The sequence below is a fragment of the Ceratotherium simum genome, chromosome 10 (assembly GCF_057802395.1).
Source record: "Ceratotherium simum simum isolate JZ-2026a chromosome 10, ASM5780239v1, whole genome shotgun sequence".
Lineage (NCBI taxonomy): Eukaryota > Metazoa > Chordata > Mammalia > Perissodactyla > Rhinocerotidae > Ceratotherium > Ceratotherium simum.
Genome location: NC_141909.1, coordinates 31,518,756 through 31,544,145, shown reverse-complemented (window position 1 = coordinate 31,544,145; position 25,390 = coordinate 31,518,756). Strand labels below are relative to the sequence as shown.

At 32.6% G+C, this 25,390-nt stretch overlaps 1 protein-coding gene across 13 annotated transcripts in view; it reads right to left on the bottom strand.

Annotated features, from left to right (window-relative positions):
* MYCBP2 (MYC binding protein 2) overlaps positions 1-25,390 on the bottom strand; it is a 256,295-nt gene that overhangs the window by 62,215 nt on the left and 168,690 nt on the right. For 5 of the 13 annotated variants that reach the window (XM_087435962.1, XM_087435968.1, XM_087435963.1 and 2 more), the window contains 8 exons: positions 24,167-24,264; positions 23,344-23,460; positions 22,486-22,626; positions 13,604-13,678; positions 10,726-10,950; positions 9,727-9,859; positions 6,005-6,127; positions 3,162-3,341 (listed from right to left, as the gene is read on the bottom strand). In XM_087435962.1, the coding sequence (XP_087292088.1) occupies positions 3,162-3,341; positions 6,005-6,127; positions 9,727-9,859; positions 10,726-10,950; positions 13,604-13,678; positions 22,486-22,626; positions 23,344-23,460; positions 24,167-24,264 (1,092 nt within the window). The remainder of the gene's footprint in view (positions 1-3,161; positions 3,342-6,004; positions 6,128-9,726; positions 9,860-10,725; positions 10,951-13,603; positions 13,679-22,485; positions 22,627-23,343; positions 23,461-24,166; positions 24,265-25,390) is intronic. The other 8 variants (XM_087435964.1, XM_014781800.2, XM_014781809.2 and 5 more) reach the window with 5 other exon arrangements.

Here is a 25,390-nt window from a genome sequence, read left to right as displayed (position 1 = left end):
TTATTTTTGTAATTATTTCTATTTCACTAGAATAATAATCAAAATAATTTGTATGTGTCCATATATAGCAAAATAATTTTGCTAATTTATTTATTTTCTGAGTAAGATTTTCCCTGAGCTAACACCTGTTGCCAATCTTCCTCTTTCTTTTGCTTGAGGAAGATTAGCCCTGAGCTAACATCTGTGCCAATCTTCCTCTATTTTGTATGTGGGTTGCTGCCACAGCATGGCTGATGAGTGGTGTAGGTCTGCACATGGGATCCAAATCTGTGAACCTGGGCCACCAAAGTGGAGCGCACGAACTTACCCACTACGCCACAAGGCTGGCCAATTTTGCTAATTTAAAATATTATCAAATTAACCTAATGTACATAACTAAATACCAATTCCAAAGATTAGTGAAAAAACTATGCCTTAGGAAAAAAAAATCTAAAGAATTACTGATAATAATGCTCATAGAAACGCTAAATAAGTTAACATGTGGGGCAGTTTATGTGTGTTTATGTAGAACTTGTCTACTTAATGGGGCACTTGAGTTATGATATTTAAAAAATCTTTTTTTCATTTCAAACTATGCTACATTCTTAAAATTAAATTATAAAGGAAAAAATAGTCAATCCAAAAAAGCTAATACTCTAGATGATAGAAATTTTAAAAATATACATCAAAGAACAGATTTTGCATTATTTATCAGTAGGCAAAGCTGAATATTTAAAAACACGGCCTTCATAGTCAGTAGAACTGGCCTCACGTCTGGCTTTACCATTTTACTATGTATGCTTCTAGGGAAAATCATTTATCTTCTCTAAATCTCTCTTTCCTTACTTGTAAAATGGAGACATTATCTTAAATGCAGATGTGTTAAAGTGCCTGAGTACAGTAATTAGTACACGGTGGTGACTTATCAGTATAAGCAAAAATTAGTAAACATGGTCTTCTACACCTAATGTTTAAGTTTAGTATCACAAAAGTATAAGACAAAAATGATTTTCATTTCACTAATTAGTAAAGGCAAGTTCACTACGGATAAATCTTCTAAAGCAAGGTGAAATGCTGGTGGGATGGATGGAGGTGAAGTTCAGGAAAGAATATCTTATTTAGGTGGTCTGAATGAGCACTCTGCCACATTTAACTTTCCTAATATGATGTAATTAATACAATTCTAATTTATTTAAAAAATTAAAACTATTTTTAGATTCTATACTTTTTTAAATTATGCTAAAGGTTAAGACTTCTGGTTTCAGGAATTTGGAAGTCAAATTTCACTGATACTCTGCTGAGAATAAGAGGTTTGTAAAAAGATCTAAGTAATTCCCGTTGTTGAAGTACAGGCAAACAATGATTCAGAAAACTGGTAATTAAGACATTTCTAGGCCATGATTTCACATTTGCTCCAAGATGGTGGTAAAGGATGTACCGGACTGATAACACTTAGACACAATATGCATAAAATTATATTGGCACAACGTCAGTTGGAAACCTATTATCCTTTGAAAGAGACAAATCTGACGTTAGTATAGTCTTTATATTTTGTTCTGAAATATTTTATTAAATAATTTGGTAAAATAAACGTAGTAAATACACTTTTTTTGGTGAAGACTTGCAATGACCCTTTAGCAAGAACAAAAAGGTCCTTATTCCTTAGTTCTCTTGCCTGCTGCTGCTATGACATTATCAGCATAATTTCTCTTTTAAAGTTTTATACCTAATACAAATATTCGGCCTGACTACAATGTTTTTCCTTTTTCTTTTTTTCTTGTCCTCACTTTTAAAACTTCCTGCAACCTGGGTACATCTAAATGTAAAAAGTCTGTTGCTCCATAAAATGAGTAAACTAAGTCTTCACTTTTCTTTCATTCTTCTATAATGCTTCTCAAGGAAGGAAAAAACTATTTCACACATGTGACACTTATGTTTCCTTGAAATTCTTCTTTTAAGAGACATTCAAGTGAATATTATATATGAATAGTGATGATAATTAGCTAGAAATTGATACTACTTGTGTTTCTGAACTAATTAATTTCATTAATTAAACTTGTCTAACGTATAGCGCAAACCTAGACAAGTTTATACTCATATACTTTTTACCTAAGGTAGATAATAATATCATAATGAATAACATCATTTGCTAACTATATACCACCCTGGTTCCTCATAAAAACTAAACCAGCTGGCATTCTCTTAAGTAATCCTAATAACAGTTATCAAAGTATTTTTGTAGAAAAATAACTTAGACCTAAGTATGAATGTACTTTATTAAAGCAAAGAGGTCATGCATTTAAATCCAAACAATGGGTATGCAAGCTGAGACTTTCATAAACTATCTCATTCAGTGAGTGTGTTTGTATACTGTACAGCCAACATAGGAACTGAAGGCCAAGAAGAGCATATTGTTGTCAAGGAGCACTGGGAAGTTCATGTGGAAGCCTCAGGAGGTTATTAGGAAAAAAGAACACTCAGTTAAGTGTAATTTGTTTGGGTCTATTTTCCAGATCAATGTGAATTACTACCATGGATGAAGGGCTAGAGCAATCCTAGAAGGCAGAATTGGAATCAAATGATCAGTTTAACATATTAAGAACAAGAATAACAACAACAAAAAAATAAAAAGCAAGAGAAGAAACAATTTGAGAAAATTTGGAAACCTAAGTTGCCATACATTTTACGGATATCAAATTCACTTAAAAGAAATAAACAAACCTGCCCAGTACAGTCTCTCCTCCACCCACTGGTATAGTGAAACAGGTATCATTCTCTTGGGGCAAAGTAACAAAAATCCAATGTAAATCAATGAATGAAAGTTATCCCTATAACTGATGCTTAGCATAGTCGTGCATATTATAAAAGAAAATTTTAAATCAAATACGTTTTTCTTAACATGTTTTATAGTACGTATTTGCTTATACTGGAATTAGAATAGAAAGCATAATAGTCATATTTTAATAACTACACTTAATAAAAAATGTGTGATTAAAAATAAATGTCTTAGCTGCAGAATGTCTTAGTTCAGAACAGCTTAAATGCTTCAGAAATGTGGGAAGGGATAACATCCTCATTAAATAAAACCAGTCAGGTGAGTTGATAAATAACTAGTAACTGAAACAACTCAGAACAAAGCTTCAGAAATGGCTTGATGAGGCAGGTAAGACTGACAGACTTACTCTGAAGCTGAGGCTGCTGGAAGGAAAGGGGCTGTCCGAACACAAATGGGCTGTGGACTAGGGAAGAGGGAGGTTTTGCAGCTTGATCAAAGATGGAAGGAGCTGGGAGATTGGGCCGTGACTGAATGGAATTCAATATGGCACTCAGTTGGTCACCTGCAGTAGGCAAAACAGTCAAAACTACAACTTGTTATTAATTAACATCCCAAATGGCAAAGTAAACGGTGCTTTATGACATTCAGTTAAAGTTAAACACTAAATAAAACTATGCCAATTCAGAAATGTGTGGAAGTTGGTGATCGTTATGCTCAAAATAGGGATGAAATGTTCCATGTTGTTTTAATAATGGAAGCACCCACCGTAATCTTATATAACAGCCTACCTACAACAAATCCATGTGAATTCATATACAGCATCTAGCAGCAGCATGGGAGAATACAGAGTCTATGAAGAATCTATAAGTTGACTCAATATCATACAAGTAGTAAACGATGCCTTCTATATAATGCCCAACAATGACTAGATTATCTTGCCTCATATCCAGTACACTTCATGTAGAAAATAAGCGAATAACATGAATAGGGTTTTATTTTTAATGTAGAATTGAAGGGAGGCAAAGTATATGTTATTAACTTAGTAATATATTTACATTATAATTAATAAATTAATACATATTTTTAATTTGTTACTGCCAAAGAAATTATATATTTTTTTAAAAGCATGAACTCTTTTTGCTTGGATGGATAATATAAAAATCTATAAGACCTATAAGAAAAAAAGGAATATGAGCTACCTAAAATGAATAGTATCTTAAAAATGAATTCTGACATTTTTCCTTAAATTTAAATAAAAAGGACATTAACAGGAAATTATTTTTAAAAATAGGAAACAATATAATTAGATGGATGATAGCTCCTTATTTGTGAGACTATGTATATTAAATAGTTTAAATGATGCTGAAGAAGAGAAGAGGAAAAAAAATATCTACACTATTTGGTGCCAAAACTGGAAAACAGTACGTTTCCAGCCACATTCCCGAAATATAATAGTTTGTAAGTGAAAATTTCAAAGAAAGCACTAACAAGGAATAGATTTACATGGAAAGAACTACACAGGTACACATCTCTACTTTTAAAAAATTAATGCTGTAGATTATAGAAAGAATTTTAGAGATTATGAAGAATTTTATAAAATTGTTTTATGGGAAAAGAATTTTTGCAAAAAAATTGCTTGATCTTGGACAGTATAAAGAGGTAAAGAAAAATGGGAACTACTGCTAAAGGTAAGTGAGTAAGTAAAGGTTAGATATATTTAATCAGATTTAAGTTTCTTAACATTTCTTTGCTCCATCTAAATATTTAAAAAGCCTATTAACAAGTGCATGCTATTCATGAACACTATACCAAAATCACACTTTTAAAAAATAATACTTTATTATTCCTATTTAATAACAAATGTTCTCAGCAATGTTTGTGTCTCTTAAAAGTTGATTTTTATTCCTATGATGTTTTAAAAAATTATATGTTAAAGACTGATTTAAAGTGGTAGCCACCAGTACAATATAGACATTTTAGAGACTGAAAGCATACAATTTGAATTAAACATGGCTTTAAAACAGATTACTACAGAAGCACAGTAGTGTAAACATTGAGATTTTAATTTAAGGATTGACAACAGTAGAGAGAAAGGGCCATGAAGAAAACACTACCAAGCATTTACCCTATTTAAATATGAAGATATACCTTAAGCCGGTTGAATCTGAGATACCAGAAATAAGGGAGCAGATAGTACTCAAGCACATAGAGCAACCCAGTACAGAAGGGAGAGCCAAAAAGAAATCTTGTGGTTAGGCTTCCTTCATAAAAATACTTTGTGGACAGTAATAAAGATATCAAAGAGAAAATGGTTTTATTTTAAATTGAATGTCTCCTCTACATTGATGCAATTTTGTATTTTGTCGACTATTTCATTATTTCACTTGTTCTGTGAGGTATAATGACACTGTATTTGTTTTTTGAAATCAAGTCCTGTGAATTAGTTTAAATAACATTTTAGAGTAAAATTATTTCCATGTAGGCTATCTTCTCCCTCCTACCCATCATCCAGCTGTATGCTACCTGCTGACAATATGGCTGATTTTGAAGGAGTCAGGATCAGGTACATAGGAAAGAACATGAACGTGTCCAAATTTACATACAAATACAATTTTGGATGAAATTCAGGTATAAATTATTTCAAAATAATCATTGTTTGGACTGTCCATGATGCTGGTCTCTTCCATTAATGCAGCCAAAAACAGTTGTATACATTTTATATTCATGTGGCTTAGGGTTTTTGTTTTTCTTTTTACAACTTTCTGGTTTTATTACACATACCAAACCAAAAGTATTATTTCATGTAATTCTAAATTAACTAACTTGGTTAGACATTCAAAACCACACATATTTAATAAAGGTGATGTGCGATATTACTTAAAATATTTTGATTTTAAGTGGATCATTTTGGAAAGTTCTTTTTTACTCATTAACATTACTCTTAATAATAAGTGGATGATACAAGTCAGTTCTCTTACTAGATACGGTGATACAGAATCTTGATGGTGTGAATTCAAAGGGAGTGTCTTTAAAATAGGAACAAATAAGCAAGAACTCCTATAAACTTAAGCTAAAACTGGTAAAAACAATATTGTAAAAACAACATCTTCATAAACATTTTAAGTATTAGCTTCCCAGGAACGAACTTGAATAAAGTTTTGTGGGTGAACAGTAATAAAAATGGGTGGAAGGAAGGTAATAAAAAATAGTTAAGTTAGGTAAGTAAAAGATTCACTTTTAAACACCTACCTTTATTATTTCCGAGTCCATAATCAAATCCTTGGGCACTGCAAGTGGCCCCTTTATTAAAAGCTTGTACTGAGAAAGGGCTTGGAGGAGGAGTTTGAGAATTTTGATCCAGAAGAACTTGTTCTACAATAAAAGGCACAACTATAAAATTAGTTTCTTATGTGTTATTCCCTAGTCATAGAATAAAGAGAGAAAATTGCAAGACAGATTTTATGATAGTTAGATTTTAAAGTAAGCTTACATTTAGATTTGATAATAATTCTACCAATTAGGTTATTGATACTGACAAAGTATATGACAAAATTTTGTCTTCATTTATCAAATACACAGTGAAAGTTAGAAATGGGTTATGCTCTTATGCAGCCAATTTACTTTTATTGTGGCAGGACACATCACTGAATGTATACTAATATTTCTGGAACAAGAACTCATTTATCTGTAACAAATTTATACAAGGGTATTTTACAAGACAAAAATGCATACCCTATAAACCAGAAATCAAAATATTTTGTGTATTAGTACTCAAACAGAAAAAAAAGTCTTCAAAATGCCAAAGTATATGGTTCCAAAAGGAATTTTCACTTGTAAAATATTTTAAGTTCTGAATGAGAAAATTATGAAAAATTTAGCTTTTAACTTATTTTTACTTATTTTATAAGGATATTTTCCTGAAATGAAAGGATAATATACCAGGTCAAGTAATCAGGGCTATTAACACATCCTGAGGTCAACAAATGTATCAGAACTCTTATTTTAAGAAAGAAATGGCAAATATTTTATCCAGTTTACAAATGGCAAGAACGCAGTGTATAAATTGGTAAACTAAGTTAATTTCCTATTAACAATCAAGTGGCTGTAAGATTCTGTCTGATATAATACTAAAAACACTAATATCATAATTAAATAGTCACATTAATGCCAGCTAGAAAAAGGCAAAATAAAATCTGTCAAATAAAAGGTACAAAGAAGAAAAAAGTATTTATTCCATTAAAAATATGAATAATAATAAGTTTTAAATACATTTTTAAAAAATCAATACCCCTTTAAGCAAAAAATGGAAGTAGAAGAGTGTGGTGGAGGGTTTTCTTCCTACCTGTAAATCAGAATTCCGCTGTACCAGAGGTACTGTACCAGTCTACCTACCCCTTTACCAGCATTTCTAGACTTTTTTCAAGAAACCAATCCTAGCACTTCCCTTAGGCAATACTCTTCAGTAGAAACACTTTAGCAGAGGAATATCCCTTCTGGAAAATACCCATGAACAGTAACCTGAACGGAGAAGATAGCACTGCTCTCACCCTCTAGACTCAGGATGGTCTAGCACCAAGTGTGAAGTCTGTTTTTACCATAGCAGTAACTTTGCCTACACATATCAAAGACCTATAAAGAATTTTTACAAAGAGGAAAGCTTTTACTTTACTTATACTACTTTATATAAGTATTTATAATACATTTATAATACAAAAATAAATGTAATTTACATAAATAAATTACAAAAGTGCCAAATTCTCTTATTTCTATATTAAATACATTTATATACTAATAACAATGAGCAGACTATTTGGCTACATCAACTAATCTTAGTGATTTTAAGGCACTAACTTCTTATTGCTTCTTTCCTTATCATCCCAGGTTTTATGTTAAAATATGAAGACTCATATTATGAGCAAATGTATATATATATATCAAAAGAGTAAAGGAACCATAAGTTATTACAGAGAGAAATTTAAACTCAAACCTCTTTTAGGGTTGAATATGTATCTTAGCAGAATCAATATCCTCGTTTAGTGTAAGAAGTATTCTAAGAAGAATCTTCTACCTTCTAAGTATATAAGAATTCAATTTCCCATGTTAATACTTGCTCCTTAGTATGGAAGGCATTTTACATTTTAACAATAACAGCTAACCTTACCATCTGCTGGCTTTATGTTATTTTTCATTTAGCTTTCATATCGAACTTATAAAGTATCCTCATTTTGTAAATGAGAAAACTGAGGCATAGAGATATTAGGTAATTTGGCCAAGGTCACACAACTGAAAAGTTGTAGAGTTGGCATTTGCACCCTGGCAGTCCAGCTCCAGAGTCCATTCTTACACATTATGCTGTATTGCAGTAAAAATGATTATTAAGCTAGAAAGATCCTTTGATAGTCACCTAAACCATTCTCTTATTATTTAACTACGTCTTATGTAAAGCTGATCTCACTTTAGGTATTCTCATTTATATCTGAATATTCTTATACAATAAAAAGTTTAAGAATTTATGAATATATAAATATATTGTAATATGTAGTAAGTATATTGTAAACGGGAGGTTCTTTTGTCAAATGTCTGATTTACATCCAATGAAGCCTTTTCCTTTGTCAAAACATAAGGAAAAATAGTTCTACCATCTCAGAACATTATTTTATGACACCATCTTTGACTAAGAAAAGTTTGTCTGTAAAGACAAGGGAGGAAGTAGGTTCTCAAATTGTGTTCACCAGATTATTGATGCAGTATGGTAAGGTGTAATGAGCACAGCATTTGATATATGAAGAAGATTCTGGCTCAGATCTTACATCTACCACGTACCCAGCCGTATAACCATAGGCAGGGCTTTTTAAATTCTACGAGCTTCAGTTTCCTTACCTGTAAAATGAAGATTATATAACCTATCTCAAAGTCTTGTAGGGAAAAAAGGGAGAATGTTTAATGTATAATCTTAATACATCTAGATGTACTCTGTCATTCATGCAAATTTCAAAACTCTTTTGAATCTATTTATATTTATGGCCATATTACCTCTTGGATAATGAGTATTATAAATTTATTCTCTTTTGGATAAAGAAGCATGTTCTTTTATTTATCTGATCTCATTCTATTAATTTTGTGATTTGGTAAAAAAGTCTATGCTTTACTTGTCCATTTATTTTGATATCCTAACATTTTTGTGACTCAACTTGTATATACAAAATTTAGTGAGCAGCTACTATGTGCCAAAACTGTTTCAGAACCAGGAATACAAAGATAAAAACCCTGTGCCTGTCCATAAGGGACTCACAATCTGGGTATGAAGAAATAAAAATTAACTTCAACATAATATCAGTTTTGTTCTAGTGGTGTGTACAGTTCTTTAGGAAGGCAGAGGGAATTTTTGACTCTGTCTGGACCAGTTAAAGCTTCACGCAAGTGATGACATGGTCTGAACTTTGAAGAACAAGTTTTTCACAACAGGAGAATGAAGAGAGGGGGACAAAAAGGAAAATCTTTTATTAAATGGGATCATTGTTTAAAAAGGTAAAATAAAGTTTAAAGTTGAAACTTTAGCAACAAAATACGAATCTCCCACAAGATGCTATGCATTTATTCAATCAATGCTCCTTTCCTGAGACAGAAATCAACTGAATGAAATTGCCTGCAAGAAGTACTATGATTGGTAGTTTGAAAACTGAACTGCCACTTAGTGGTAGACAGCGCAAAATGTTCACTGGACTGGCACAGAAGAATAGATTCATATGTTTCACATTTTCTTTTAATTCCCTTCTTTTAAGTGCATTTAGTACCCATGTATTTTACGAGTGAATTTTATAAATGCAAGGTTTTTTAACCCTTAGTTTTGCTTTTACTTAAAAAATAAACACACGAAAGCGTTCTTTACAACAACAACAAAATACAATACACTGTAAACTTCTGCATTTCAAAGGATAATTGTAATAAATCACAAATTTAAGCCAACTTGCCATCTTCATGCCGGAGGTACTGGTTTCCGCCTCTGTCTCTAGCTAAGGACCATGCCTCTCCTTCATCACTCTCACAGAACTCTACCATGCTGTTCTTATCCAGCTGCACCCATGTACCTTCAGAATTGGTTACCTAGTACATAACAAAAAGCATGATTGATTGGCTTGATGCTTTCAGGGCGCTCAGGCTGAAAACCAGCACAAAGTTTTAAGTGTTTGAATAGTATAATCATTCCAATAAATTTCTACCGTGAAATTAGTTTCTGAAATTAAGACCACAGCCTGAGGTAAGACAGAAATCAATAAAAAGTTCTGTAAAATACTGCTTATTTATGACTTCAGTTAAAATAACAATTTTTAAGGTACAATGATAATCCCTAAATAAGTTTAAATATTAACTCAAAAACACGTGGCTCTTTTTTTTTTGGCACCTAAAATGTCTTAACACAGCATACTCTCTATTATTTAGGTTGGTCGTCCCTACAATGCAACTTGAAAATGACCCTGACACTGAGAAATAGCATGACACACTACATCTTCAAGCTCATCAGCTGAGGCAAATGTCACAGCTGACTAGAGTAATTTTATTTGCTCAGGACTTCAGTGAGACACATGAATGGGAACAAAGCAATGAAACTCTGGCATATAACACATCTCCATACTGATTCATAGCAAATATTTTAAAGTGCTGTTATTCCATGACGGTATAGTACATTTGTAATAATGAAAAGATATATGCAAATACCGAACATTTATATATACAATACAAATCATTTTGTTAATATAGATATTGTTTTCACAAGGATAATTATGAGAATAAAATTATTAGAAAAGAAGCACAGAAAAATTATGTTAGGATTTTCAATACAAGTGAAGATAAAGAACATTAACATTTAAAAACCTGGGATGGAAATGGCAACCTTTGGAAGAAACAGATGCTCTGGTTGTATTATATTAAACATGAGTATCTAGAAGTCATGAAGCTACAAGAATCCATACCTCTCCCACTGCTTTGACTTTGTTTCCCAGAACTAACATTCCAATTGGGATACCTCTAAGGTTAGGGCAGCTTCTGATGTTGTGACCGGAAGGTCCTGTCTTCACTACCTTGTACATGCCTGGCCCTCCTCGCAAGAACGGCATATCTTGTTCTTGCATTGTTGCTTCCTGTGGGCAGCAGGAGTTTATGTCTTTGAAAAAGTCATCAGTATTAGTTTTAGGTTCCTGAAAATTTGAATAGGAAAAAAAAATAAACAAAATACAATCTATTATCACTTTCAACATCCTCCTATTAATAGCTTTTACAGCAATCTATAATACTGTCGATTAAGAAAGAGAACAGATATCTAAAGATAACTGAAGTATTAGTCAATACCACGACTAAAGAATCTTTCAGTTTTTTAATGCTGAGTAATATTTAAAACAAAGTTGAAGAGAAGAAAACATAGAGCAGCTGAATCTCTGGCCTTTGCCCACCACAATCTGAGAAAGACAGCAGGACTTGATTTAACTTTTAATGAAATATTTAACAATAGGAGAAACAAAAACAATTTACTATGTGAACCACAACTGAATAATTTTGAATCATTATTACTTCATTACTGTATGTTGGTATGGGTTAAAAAGTCTATATCTTCATTTCCTTCCATTTTTGTCTACAATAATAATTTACTATATAGAGAAAACAGGTGGGAAGACTCTGAAGACTTATCTACGGAGATAAAAAATGCGCATAAAATATAGCTACATCTTAATATTTATTAGTTATGAATGAAATAAGAATGCTCCTAAGATTTTAACAACTTACTCTTTCTTAATGTAGTACAAATTAAAAACGTCTTGCTAGTTTTGCTAGGCCATTAATAAACAGTGATATATTAATGTTCTTAACAAAAAATGATGATTATATTTTTAGTAGAGAGGAGAGATTAACGTTAAAGATACGTTTTTACATAAATATAATGCATCTGGATATTAAAGAGTCACTTCTAAAATGAAAGAAAAGAACACGCTCTAAATTTTCTGTTGAATCTGAATGTTGTGATGAAATTGTTTCTTATGTGAATGCAATAAAGAGAAATAATGACCTTCCCATATTTGCTCTTCTTTCCAACTAAATGTAAATGAAAATTCCACACTGGGGGTTCTTCCATTGTGACTACTACTCCTTTAAAACAGATTTAAACTGCAACTTTTAAATACAGCAATAAAGACTCTACAAACTGCTTTATGTTCAAACATAGTAAAAGATGATCATAATGGGACACTTATTCAAACATTAGGTTAAAATTAAATTAATATTTAGTAATGATATAAATAGAATAAAAATGTAAAAACATTAACATATTATGCAAGATAAAATATTACTGAATAGCTCTATCCCTATTAGTAGTCTCATACTAAGAGTAAGTATACATGTCCATTATATAGTAGGAAATAAAAAATAAAAGCCTGAGGTTAAAAAAATGTGGATTCAAGAATTCTGTGTACGTGCAACTTTAATTCAACATATGGTTAGGGAAAATTTTAAACCCATTATTAACCTTTACATAATATTTTGTAAATTTCATTGTGGTGATGAATAATCATTTTTTTACTTATACAAATATGTACTATGGACAATATTTACTTACATTTACTGTAATTATCATACCATATTTATTCAACATTCTTTAGTTATATATCAGCAATTTAATGGAAATGAGAATTTAAATACTTGAAAAATTTAAACTAGATTCACAATCTAAAATAAATTTAAAATATGCATTTTATATACACATGTATGTATATTTGTAAAAACTGACATATGTGCAAAACTATATGAATACAAAGAGAGCAGTCAAAATAAAAACGGAGAGTAAGGTCTAAACCTTAAATTGTGCTACTACACTCACAAGTTTTCAGTAAACATTTAAAAATTTCTAGCTGTGAATGATCAACTTTATTAAATATATCATGCTACTTCATAGTTGGAAAAGCCAAGTTAGTCCTATTTACAACTGATTTTTTAAAAATTACATGATAGGATATCAAAAATAACAAGCAAATAACAGATTTAGCGAAAAAACAATTGCACTGATATTTAATGATACATCTAGAGCACTTAATTAAGTTATAACAGTATTTCCAAATTTGATCATTCAGGGTAACATTGAGAGATAAGTCTTGGCAAAAGCTAATAATAATGGCAAGTTATTCACTGAAAGGCAAAATATGAGAACTTTTACTAAAATATTTAATATATTATTGAATAGTTGAAGAAACTGTATAAATAAATGTAAAACAGAGTCTATCCAATGTTTTACACTGAACAGTATATACTGTTCAGTATTAAAAAAACCTGATAGACATAAAATCATAGAACTGTCCCTGTCATTCTCAAGCAATCCTAAAATACATGTTTTATTCAATACAGAAATGTAAGACCTGGGCATCAGCATATGAGATTGATGAAATTGCAACGGTATTTTTTTTCTCTCTGCATTTCCACTCCAGTCTCAGACGAACATTAAAAAGGGCATTGTGAAAGGCTAGGAAAAAACAGAAGAGCCATAGAGCCAGGACTCTCTCACCTAAATAAACAAGTTCTCAAAACTCGAGACTTGGATGTAATTGTTGGAGAAGCTAGTCATAAAATTAAACACAGCAAATTTGAAGTTCGCAAAAGTTTAACTTAAAGTGATAATACATTTTTTGGCAGAAGTAGAAGGAAAAAGATTACAGGAGAAACTCAATGATAGCACTTTGTATAGACCTTTTTCGGTAAAAAAAAAACTTTATTAATCTTAAGCAAAAGCTTCAAAAGATATAATGTAAAATTTGTTACACATGCTGAAGTACCTGAATAATGTATGACTGTTCCTTACAGTTAACTCACCTTGGGGAAAAAAGCTTTGGAAGTCCAGGAAAATACGTCCAAATCCCTGACTCCTTGGCTAGCATTAAAGATATTCTGAGCGACAAAGTTTAAGAAAGAAAAATATCAACAAAGAAAGGGAACAGGATATCATCTGCAGAAGATGCGTTCACAGTAACAACATTGTTCTGTACTCTAGCACCAGCACTGAAATATTGTTTTACTAATGGGAAACTGAAGCCACCTGAGTAAACCACACACCAAAGACATTCTGATAAGTTTTTGTCAAAAGCTCTTCATGGATATAGTGTGTCATGCCATTTACTAAAATTGAGAGCCAGACATGGATTTATAGCTTACGCCAGTCAATGCAAGAAGGAAACCTTAAAACTCCTTTAAATGACGACATATCTGTTCCAATACAAGCCAGATTTGTTTTATGACAGAAAACAGTCTGCTGTTTTATAAAGAAAATGTGAATAATATAGATTGTATAGATAGTGCAATTATTATTATAAATAATAATGGCATGTAGTATATGTGAACTATTTATCACTTTTTAAAGTACAAAAGGAAAATAAATCAAAAAGTAAAAAAAAAAAATCTAAGACATTTTTCAATTTTCCTCTTTTTTTATAAATGGGAAAAAATCATTTGGAAATGTTACTGAAAGCCGTTAGCAAATTTGTTAAGAAAAGCATATAGAAAAACATTCAATCTGAATCTTTTATCAAAAGATAGGCCTAGTTTTCTCCATCTCAAAGTTTAGGAAATGCACAGAGCATTCAGGATCGCTACATTAAAGTCCAAAAATATTTTGTTCAAGAACCATCAATTCACAACAGCATGGCCCCAGAAAAATCAATATTTTCACAAAATGTCTTAATGAAAATTTAAATGATATACATTTTACATAGATATATAATGCTGTTGAATATGTTCATCTGATTTGAAGTCAAAATCTTTCCAGTAATTAGCAATTACACAATTTTACTAAATACTGTGATAGTTATTTTGACCAAAAGAAGAGGATAATAAAAGTTGCCATCATCCAAGACTTCAACACAAAGAAACAACACAATTCCCAACCAATTATAAGCCATTTTAGACAATGAGAATTTAATATTCTCTAGTTCTGTATTTTCCTCCTGTATATATGTGTAAGGACAGACGTAAACACACACCCATATACATACACATACACTAATTCAGAAATGTAAGATAAAAAGCCAGAAAAAATGAGTTTCTAATAATACGCCTACAAATAAATGTAAAACAAAACAAAAACCTAAAACCAAACCCCCCTCTACATTTAAAAATGGATAGTGGAGAGGGTCCTTTCTCTTTAGGTGAAGTAGAAACATGCTGCAAAGCATTTTGAAATGCTGTCTTTCGGGGAAAAAGATGTCCTTACTGGTTCATCTACGTATCTAAGAATTTGTGGAGTATTTGCTCAATGGCTTTTCTCCTTCAGAGAGAATGGTGGTGCAGACCTTTTGACATAAAACAATATCAAGATTTTTTTAGTATTTTCTATTTTTTAGCATAAACTTTTCTAGTATTAAAAACAATGTGAAATGCATTGTGAAAAGCAATGCAGATGAAGTTAGTGATAAAGAAGCAATGTGGTGACTGACAATATTTAAAGCTTCCCTCTCACTTTCTTTCAAAGTGCAAACTTCAGTGTTTCCTGAGTCTGAGTATATGCATTAACATGTATAATGATACTTTAAGGTGATGTAACTGCTAACCATGGTAATAAACTGCCAATAAAATCAATTTTGTACATGTTAATTATATGTGAATTCAAATTTGACACTTTTTTGTTTTGTTCTGCATTTGTAGAAAATTCTCAGTCCACACTTGGTCTAAAATGTGGTGTCCTAATAGAACTGCATTTATCAACTATCAAAAATGCATCAAATAGGGGCCAGCCCAGTGGCGCAAGCAGTTAAGTGCGCGTGCTCCGCTGCAGCAGCCCGGGGTTTGCCGGTTCAGATCCCGGGCGCGCACCGACGCACTGCTTAGCAAGCCATGCTGTGGCAGCGTTCCATATAAACTGGAGGAAGACGGGCACAGACGTTAGCCCAGGGCTAGTCTTCCTCAGCAGAAAAAGAGGAGGATTCGTAGATGTTAGCACAGGGCTGGTCTCCTCGCACACACACAAAAAAGTGCATCAAATAGAAAGCTAGAGTTTAAAAATAAAATATACTTGTATCGTTTTCTCCTGAAAATTTAGGAAAGTTTAGTCTAAAGATATGAAATATATCTTTCCAAAATCTCAGCTTCTTACTCTTAAAATGTATAAATTAGCCTTCATACTGTATAATTTCACCAATTAATATGAGCACCACTGTATGTGTATGTATATGTGTGTGTATATATATGCATACACAAATATGCACACACATATCTACAATAATCTAAATCATTTTATTCTCAAAGACTAAGGTAAAAAAGTTCTGTCAAGAAAATTAGAAAATTAAAGCATACTAAAAACATAACTAAATTAATGAGCACCAAATTCCAACTCTAAGCTGATCATCTTTCAAGGCATAGAAGAGACCAAATAGGTGAATAATTTTCATGGTGAAAATACGTGACCAAATATGCCAAATGCTCGTGCAAAAAAATAATGATAATAATTCTTTCATTGTGCTAGATAAGCACAGAATTAAGAATTGCCATTTTTAAAGTGAAAAAGATAAAATATCTCAGGAAAATTAAACACGGCATATATACAAATAATTACAGTGTTATTTTAACTGCCTCAATCTCATTCTGTTTAGGAAACTTAAACACCAAGCTAAAGTATGAAATGAAGCTTTTGATAGCCATCTAAAGGACAGCACATTTACTAATGGTGTATTAAGTAAATATTTAGTATTACTACAATTAAAAAACCAAGTTATGCGTACACATACATACAAATCTATTAACAAAACAAACCCAAGAAATTTGGCGTATGTTAAAGCTGTGACAACCATGCATCATTAGGTATCCCGAAAAAATGAAATTGGACATAAAATGCACGAAACATTTGCTAATTTTGTCAATTACCCTGGGTAATGCTATAAGAGAGACTACCAAACGATATTTTCTCTTTGTCTCTCCTCCAAATCTTTGGGGCCCCAAAATTCAGAAAAATCAACCTACTTTCTACATGTGAACACCAATCAGCCTAAGTAGGTAGAAAGTAGTTTGTATAAATGCATGGAGATGTTCGGAAACCCAAGTCGCTTCTGCAAGAATTCAGGTAATAAGGGCATTATAAAGATAGCTTAAAATATTTCTGAGGAGATATCTTCTACTTTCCTCGATATACACTTTCTCTATCATTCAACCTCCTTCACAATACTGGAATTGGGCCTATAGGTTTCATATCAGTAATATCTCTTATCCTAGAGCTAAACTTGCTTTCCAAAAAATTTAAGCTCTATTCTAGGCAGTCAAATGTCTCTCAAGTCATGTGCATAATTGATTCTCTCTCTTTTTTACTTATATTTTCCCTGATATACGAAACATTCTACTAGCTTACATTTTGTAGTTTCCAAATCTTTAGAATTTTAATTTAAAATCAATATTCCCCAAGTATGCCTTCTCAGACTGACCCATGTCCCCTTCAACACGTATCACGGTATTCATCCTCATTCAACCATTAAGGTTATGAGTATTCATATTTACTTAATTTGGGAGTTCTAGCCAAAGTCATGATTTTTATAGCTATATTTACTTTATCCTTTTATAACTATATTTATCCTATCTCTCCACTAGATTAAGGTAGACTATACATAAAAGCATGGGTTTGGAATCACATCAACTGGGGTTCCAGAATCAGCTCCACTACTTTCTACTTGTGATCTTGGGAGAGTAGCTATCTTTTGTCATTGGAAAAACGAGAATGATAAAATACTTAACATCACAGGGTCATATTGAGAATTAAATGAGAGAATTAAAGTAAGGAGCGTATATGTGTTATGAAATATTTTAAGCAGCATGATCATACCAAATGCCAAGAATTAAATTTAGTATTCAACAAATGTTGAAAGCTTACTTGAGCAAAACATAATATTTAACCCTTTGGAAGAAACAACTACGAGTAAGAAGGGTTCCTGAATCAGTCTTTTTCCTTAAGGAGCTTAACAACAGAAATTAGAGGTATATAAATACAAATGGGCTGAAGGCACGAAAAACAACCTAAATCTCATAGGTAGTTGGAGAAAGAAGTAAGCATTTTCTACTTTTACAGACAAAGTGCTACCTGAAAAGGGAAAGGGAAACAATTTTCCCAGTACTTATATGCTTTCTATCCCCAATCCTGTGCTTCACCATATCAACTATTTATCAGTTCCCAAACATAGCATGTCTCTATAACTTCGGACATTTGATTCTCTGTCTAGAAATTCCTTCGCTTTTTCCTGGCAAGTTTTCTTCAAGATCTTTTCAAATGTCACCTTCTAAGTGAAGCCATTCTATAATTTATCACAATGCAACTTAATTATTTGAATATGGTATGTCTATCACATTATATAGTGAGTACCTCAAGAGCAAGAAGTGCACTCCCATCTCATTGATTGTGTATCCCTCCCCTCTGCCTTTCTACCCAACACCTACTGCTTCGCTTAGTATTTGATATACAATAAGGACTCAATAAATATTTGTTGAATGAACAATTAATAAATTAATAACTACAGCATTATTGGGAGGTAGAGAGGAAAAAATGTCAATAGAAATTTTTGAGCCTGGTCAACTAGGAAAATATTAGAAAAGTTAGAAGAAAAATGGAAGCAAAAGCATTCTAGACAAATGAAACAATATAAACAACATTTTACTAAGATGTAAAATTGAACAGTGTGTTCTAAAAAGGGCAAGATGTTCTAATAGACCATGAGCACCTCACAAAAAATGATCTGCATTCTTCATATTTATTCATATTCTTCCCATTGATTTAAGAACATTAAAAAAAATACAGTTATAATATGAATGTCTAATGCTATTTAATCTCTAAACTAGGGCATTACTAAAGTGCTAAACCAGGGTTAAAGTCACATTTGAATTAAATTAGAACACCATTATTTCTTAGTAATGATGTTTAAATAGAACTATTGCTAGGCAGGCCAAAATTTAGCTAAAATACATATCTACAACGAAAGTAGGAGGTCTATAATATGAGTAGATAAACAAGATACTGTAACAAAAATCACTTTAAAGCTTATTCTAAAATGATGATTTATGGTAATCTTTTTTTTAATAGTTCATCAAATATTTAGTCAGTGTTCAAATTTCCAATCCCTGCCCCCTCCCTCCACAACAGTTTGAGTCAGGATTCAAATAAGGTATACACATTGATGTGAATGCAAAATTGTTTTTACTAGAAAAGTTTGAAGAGGTAGAGGTAAAGATTGCTGAAGGCAACTTTTCGGTACTTTTGCATCTTTTTAAGTTAATGGCATTGGTCCTTGATTATTTCTAACTTTATTTCAAATCTCCCATCTTTCATTTTCTTTACTGAGTAGTGTTTTGCAACTATCAGCCATAATTATAGCTGATTTACTCACAAATGGACTGAAGTAAAAAGCGAGAGTAGGTGGAAAGTGTTTTTCCAGTAGTAAATGTAGTAACACGAAAAGAAAGAAGTAGCAGGGTGCATTTATTCAGCTGTATTAGTTCTCTGAGGGAATGAGATGGGATTGTTATTCTCTCCACGCGCTATCACGTTTAGCCCTGCAGAGTAAGGCACTCATTAAAAACTTATTGACCGTATAAGGGGCCCACCCCAGTGCCTGCAGACAAAACCCTGGAAAACTAGCTTATTCTTGCCTATGCACTGAAGCAACTTTATACCAGATCTGTGTGGAACCCTAGGCCAGTTAATTCTGCCACACTGTATCCCCTCTGTCATCTTTGGCCACCACATAAAATAGAAACCCTATGTCATCTACCTGTTCTCTTATTTCTATACTAAAACTGCTCTATGCTTCTCCCTGATCCAACATCAAACATTTTCATTCATCCCATGACTTTATATTCTATCTAATGGGACCCTTCCTCCAAGAGTAAACAAACTCACTTTCATCTTTAACCTTGCGGGTCACAGTGCTGTCATCATCTGTGTTATTTTCGTGTTGATGTGGATGATCATCCAACTGCCTAGTCTTTTAGTCCTTAGACTTATGCAGTTCTAATGACTTTCACTTCTACTACACTTCAGCTACCCTCTCATGGCCACATTAATGGGCCATCTCATTCAATACAATGCTCTAACTATGAAGGCAAATTCGAATATTCTCCTTGACCACACAAACCGCCTATATCCTTTCCACTCTTTAACTACAGCACACTCATTATATTGATCCAGGATTCTATTAAGACCTCCAAGTCTCTTGGAGCCTCCACTTGTCCTTTCACATTGCTAACTTAGGCCGATCCCACAGTTGGTGATCTCAATTCCTCTTTCATTAGCATCTGAAATTCCTTTTTGTCCCTATTTTTCTGTCATAGCAGCCCAGAAAATTCCAGCCAATGCTATAATCTGCTTTCTTGGTTCCTTTAATTCTAGACACTTAGGACAATGGAGGAGGGAGGGCATCCAGAATGGATCCATCCAGTGGTCTCACAGGGTCCTTAGTGGCCCAATAATCCCCAAACAAGCAGTTTTTCATCAGATCCCTCTCCTATTTCTCTCAAACATTATTCCAAATCTTTACTGCATTTCTAAACCCTCTAACTAAACTCATTTGTTTCAATCTCAACTGACGGCTTTCCTCTCTTCTATTTTCTGGAAATCATGGTCTCCTTCAACCTCTTCCCTTCCTCCTTCTATGCCTAAAAACTTAGCTACTGCCATTCATATCCTCTCCTCCTTCACAGAAACAACTCTCCAAATGTGCCCTTACTTGCATCTTCCCCTCTTTTTTCAGTCTTCTGATTTCTTATCTATATCTTTAATTTCCCCCCTTTCTACGGGCATCTTTCTTTAATTTATAGGGATTTCAAGTCACTTCTATCTTTAAAGTAAAAGAACCAGAAAAACCACAGCCTTCTTAATGATACCAGACATTCTGAGTTATTTACATTAAAATAGAAATCATGTCATTCTTCAATATAAAGAAAGGCTAGAAAATACCAAAAGCCACTTCATTTTACTTTCTATCTCCAATAGTCTGCATCTAGATTTTTCAAATAAGTCAGTGACAACCTCCTTATCCACATTCAAGTGAAAAACCATCAACAAGTATTTGTATGGCTCACTCCATTTAGCTTTCTCTCTTACCTTTGTTATTGCCCTTCTCTCTCTGACCTCAAGAAGACTGTTGACTACAAACTGTGTCTTGGATCAAGTAACAGAACACCAATGTTTCAAAATGAAACCATGGGATTTAGAACTTCAACACGGCACTTGTTGCTTTTTCCTTTCTACCTTTGTTTATTCTCTTGTTTATCTGTGTGAATACTTTCCTCTTCCAAAAGCATCTCCTCAAATGAGCAAACAAAGGCATTAGGAAGAAAATTTTGGAGTGGGGGACGTAGTAAAGATAATATAATCTAATAATGCCTTATTAGGGACTTAAAATACACAAAAGTCTAAATTGGTCAAAATTTTAAAAAAACTAAACAAAATTAAACATTGGCTTTTATAGTTATCTCATTTAAAGCCAGTTTTTTAGTCACAGATGATAAAGAATTATTTTTTCTCTTCCAGAGTAGTCTCTCTTTTCCAGAGGGTCAAAATCCTTTTCATTTTTAACCACAGATACAAATCTGAGGAAAATTTAAGAAGATCTGGTTTATTTATTCAAAATTTTATATTTTAACTATAGATTTGCCATTGTTTAGCTTAACCTCAGTAAAGCAGTAGGCCGAGACTCTCCAAACTTTCTTTACTAACGCATCTGTTAGTAAAAATATATACAGGTATACCTCTCCCCACTGTACTATTTTAAACATATATAAGAGAATGTAAAAAAGAATGAGATCAATAAATATAAATAGAAGTTCCATTATTTTCTTGCCCAAATAATCATCTTATATAACTGCTCCTTTGGAGAATCTTACTCTGAACTATCAAGGAGAAAAACAAACAATATATTGAATGGTTTGACATAATAAACTAACTTTATACACTGATTTTTAAGAAATTCAACTGCTTAAGATACTAAGGTTTTTTTAAAGTAAAATTTTATCAGTGCTATTTATTAGCAGTGTCATACAGAGTACATACAGTTGACGGTGATGAAAAGGAAGAAAAATCATACTCTTCTGTTTAAATTATGAAAAGAGCTGTGGGTTACCATCATATTTAGTGATATCGCAATCTTGTGAACACTGGCTCTAAATATTCTACTACGTTTGTCAAAGAGGTTCAATGAATTCTCTCAGACCCTAGAATTTAGCTTCAACTAGAACACTATAGCACCACAAGTCTAAAAATCCATCTTATTTTAACACAATAGTATTATAAGCCAAAAAAGAAAAGATTCAAATTTAGACAAAATGCAGAGAACTAATTACAAAATGCCAACATAAAAAACAAGTATGTTATACATGTTTTTGAATGTATAATAATACTGAATTCATCAAGTTTAGTTTGGAATACATTCCAAACAGTAGTGTGAAGAAAGGAAAAAAAACATGCAACTACTCTCATTCCCTATATCTTTGAAAGGAACTCAGTAGTCTAGTTTAATTTACCACTTCCTGCCTGTAATGGATCATATTAACTATTAAGGTCCTTAGCCTTGCCAAACTCCACTTTCATTAGACAGAAGCTCTTAAGAATTCAAGCACTTATAAAAGTTATTTAGTTGTGGTTTACCTCAGAACTGAAAAGCCTTAATTAAAGAAAGCCCTGTAATGAGGACAGAGTATACCTATAATGCTTTTTAAAACCACCTTTTACTTACGTCAACAGGGACCAGAAGACTCTTGCCAAGATGCTGATTAAAGGAGAGGCACCAGGCTTCAGTGTAACCATTCATGTTAGGAACATACTTCTTTATCGTCTCATCATTCAGTCTCAGCCATACACCATCATCATTGTGGATCTGTAGGAAATAAGCAACAAAAACGAGCCATGCCTTCCTGTAACTCCTCTCAGGCTAGAAAGGGCTGAAAGGCTACAAAGCAGGCAAATAATGGTGGACATGGAGATTATAAACACCTACGTTTTGCAGAAGGTAAGTAGGAGAGAACCTTTAAAGAAAAAAGCAGCAAGGAATGCCAAGCAATACGATAATTCACACGGTAAGACTGTAAAACAATGTCACTTAGGAGTTAAAGCACAAAGAAATCACACTTGAAGGTAAATAGTTTAAACACAAAATCAGATGTTTCCCAAAAGAACATAAGTCTTCCCTCCTCTCAATTTAGATTTTTAATAATCAGAAGTTACTTGGTTGTATTACTAGAAAAATGTATTCTCCAAAGTCAAAGCAATACAATAAACACATTTAAAAACAAACAATTAAAAAATTCAAGAAAAACTGTATCATTTTCAGGGCGTACTTGTGACATAGTACTGACTACTATGTTAACTGAGTTCTCTTTATGTTAAAAATATTATTTTAGTTACTTTTTTATTGATAAAGAAAAATAAATGAAATGTTTGAAACTCAATGAACACATCTGCAAAACAATTTTCCAAACACTTCCCAAATTGCTTCAGACGTATTCTAACAGAAAATGTGTAACTTTATTTTTGTGCAAACAATACAAAAACTTTATGCCCAAAATTTATGACCAAGTGTTTCTTCATAATTTACCTCATCAATAAAAGTGATAGTTCCGTTGACTGTCACTACGCCTATCTGCTCACTCTGAAGGGAAGGGTGGCTACGGATACGGAGCCCCGCACTATCCTTGGCCACAAATTTTCGAACCTGAGAAAGGCAAAGATGGACAATGAGACAGGGAAAATCTCACTGCAACAGAGATCTGAGAAGCAGTCAGAGGCAAAACTAAAGAGATTTGAAAGTATTATAGTTTTGAAAAAGTTTCCAAAATTACTTGTAGCTGGTTCCCCTTTGCAAATAATAGCGGTTTATTTATAACAACAATAGAATTTTATTAGTATTAAAATGTACATTACTGAAAAAAATTACAAAATTATTAATATACACTTATAATTTCATGTCTAAATTTTGAAGACATATGAGAAAAAGGAGAAAAGAGCCATTTATTGCCTTTTACACAGGTATGATATAAATCCCATTAGCAATGTCTCCTTTTTTAATAAATAGTGTACTAAAATTCCTATACATAATCTTTATAGATGTTGGGAAACTAATTTTTCTTTTAACCTTGCAAACTTTATAAACTTAATTTCAGCAGACTTTTTTTAAATTGTAAACTTTCAGTAAAAGAAAGCACACAAGGCCTATAAATTACTGAAGCATCATACAAAGCCAAAAAGTACAGGTTCTACAATCTAGACATTATTAGAATTACTATGAACTACTCTCCAAATTTATTTAGGGATATTTAGAATTCAAACACTGAAATCAAGTATTTGATGGCCACCTTGAAGCATCAATGAAGACAATTAAATCCTGACCATTTCAGGTTCTAATTTCATTCTACCCTAACCTTATTTGGTTGAGGTTCAGTCTTTGGTTTGACCAGCTGAGTTCCTGGTGGTATCATCCCCTTTGGTGGGTCTTTTACTTTTACTTCTAGGCCAGCATCTATAAGAAAAGGAAGAGAACTGTAACACTTGAGAATAGAAGGGAGGGAAGATCTTAAGCCTAACCTTATAAACATTCACAGGCTATTTTAAACTATGAAAACAAACATCTGAATTCTGTTATTTTACGTAATTGATATTTAATAGCTAAAAAAGAAAAATATTTGAAAAATGGCTCTGAGATTCCAAAAGTGAAAGAGGAGGAGCTCTGATTCTTTAACTGGAACATATGAAATGACATTGAAAAAATCAAAATAATAAAAAAGGAAACCCTAGTGTGATTAAACATTCTCTCCCAACATTGGATCAGAGCACCACTTATCATCTATATCCATCATCTCTGTGACTAACAGGCAGGACAGCATGGTGGTTAAAAGCTGGGGTGCTCATGTTAGACTGCCATTGATGTTCCCACATCTGCTGCAAATTGTCTGACTCTCTGTGCCTCAATTTTTTCCTCTATAAAATGGGAATGAAGGGGCTGGACCCATGGCATAGTGGTTGAGTTCAGCATGCTCCGTCCACTTTGGCGACCCGGGTTCACAGGTTTGGATACTGGGTGTGGACATGTACCGCTCGTCGGCCATGCTGTGGCGGCTACCCACATGTGAAGTGGAGGAGGACTGGCACAGACGTTAGCTCAGGGCTAATCTTCCTCAAGCAAAAAAGAGGAAGATTGGCACCAGATATTAGCTCAAGGCGAATCTTCCTCAGCAAAAAAAGAAAGGAATAAAAAGTCTACCTCACTGAGCTGTTGTGAGAATGAAATGATTTAAAATATTTTTAAATTTTTATCTTTTACCATTAAAATTTTATCTTTTTATCCTGTTTTATCTTGTAATCATCAGTAAATTGTTAACACTTGACAGGAATTGTCTTACTTAAAGCAAGTGTTTTGCTCAGAACCAATAAAAGTTTGCTGAACTAAAGGCTTTATGGATATACTGAAATATAGGAGAGTGCAGCAAAGGCTGAGGATAAGGTCTCTGGAATGGCATAGATAAATCTGATATATCTGATGCTATACAGTTAGATTAATGTATACTTTATACAGTTACATCAATGTAAAGTACTTCTTTACCTTCATTGCAAAAACAAACTAATTAAACAAGAGTTTCCCTAAGAGC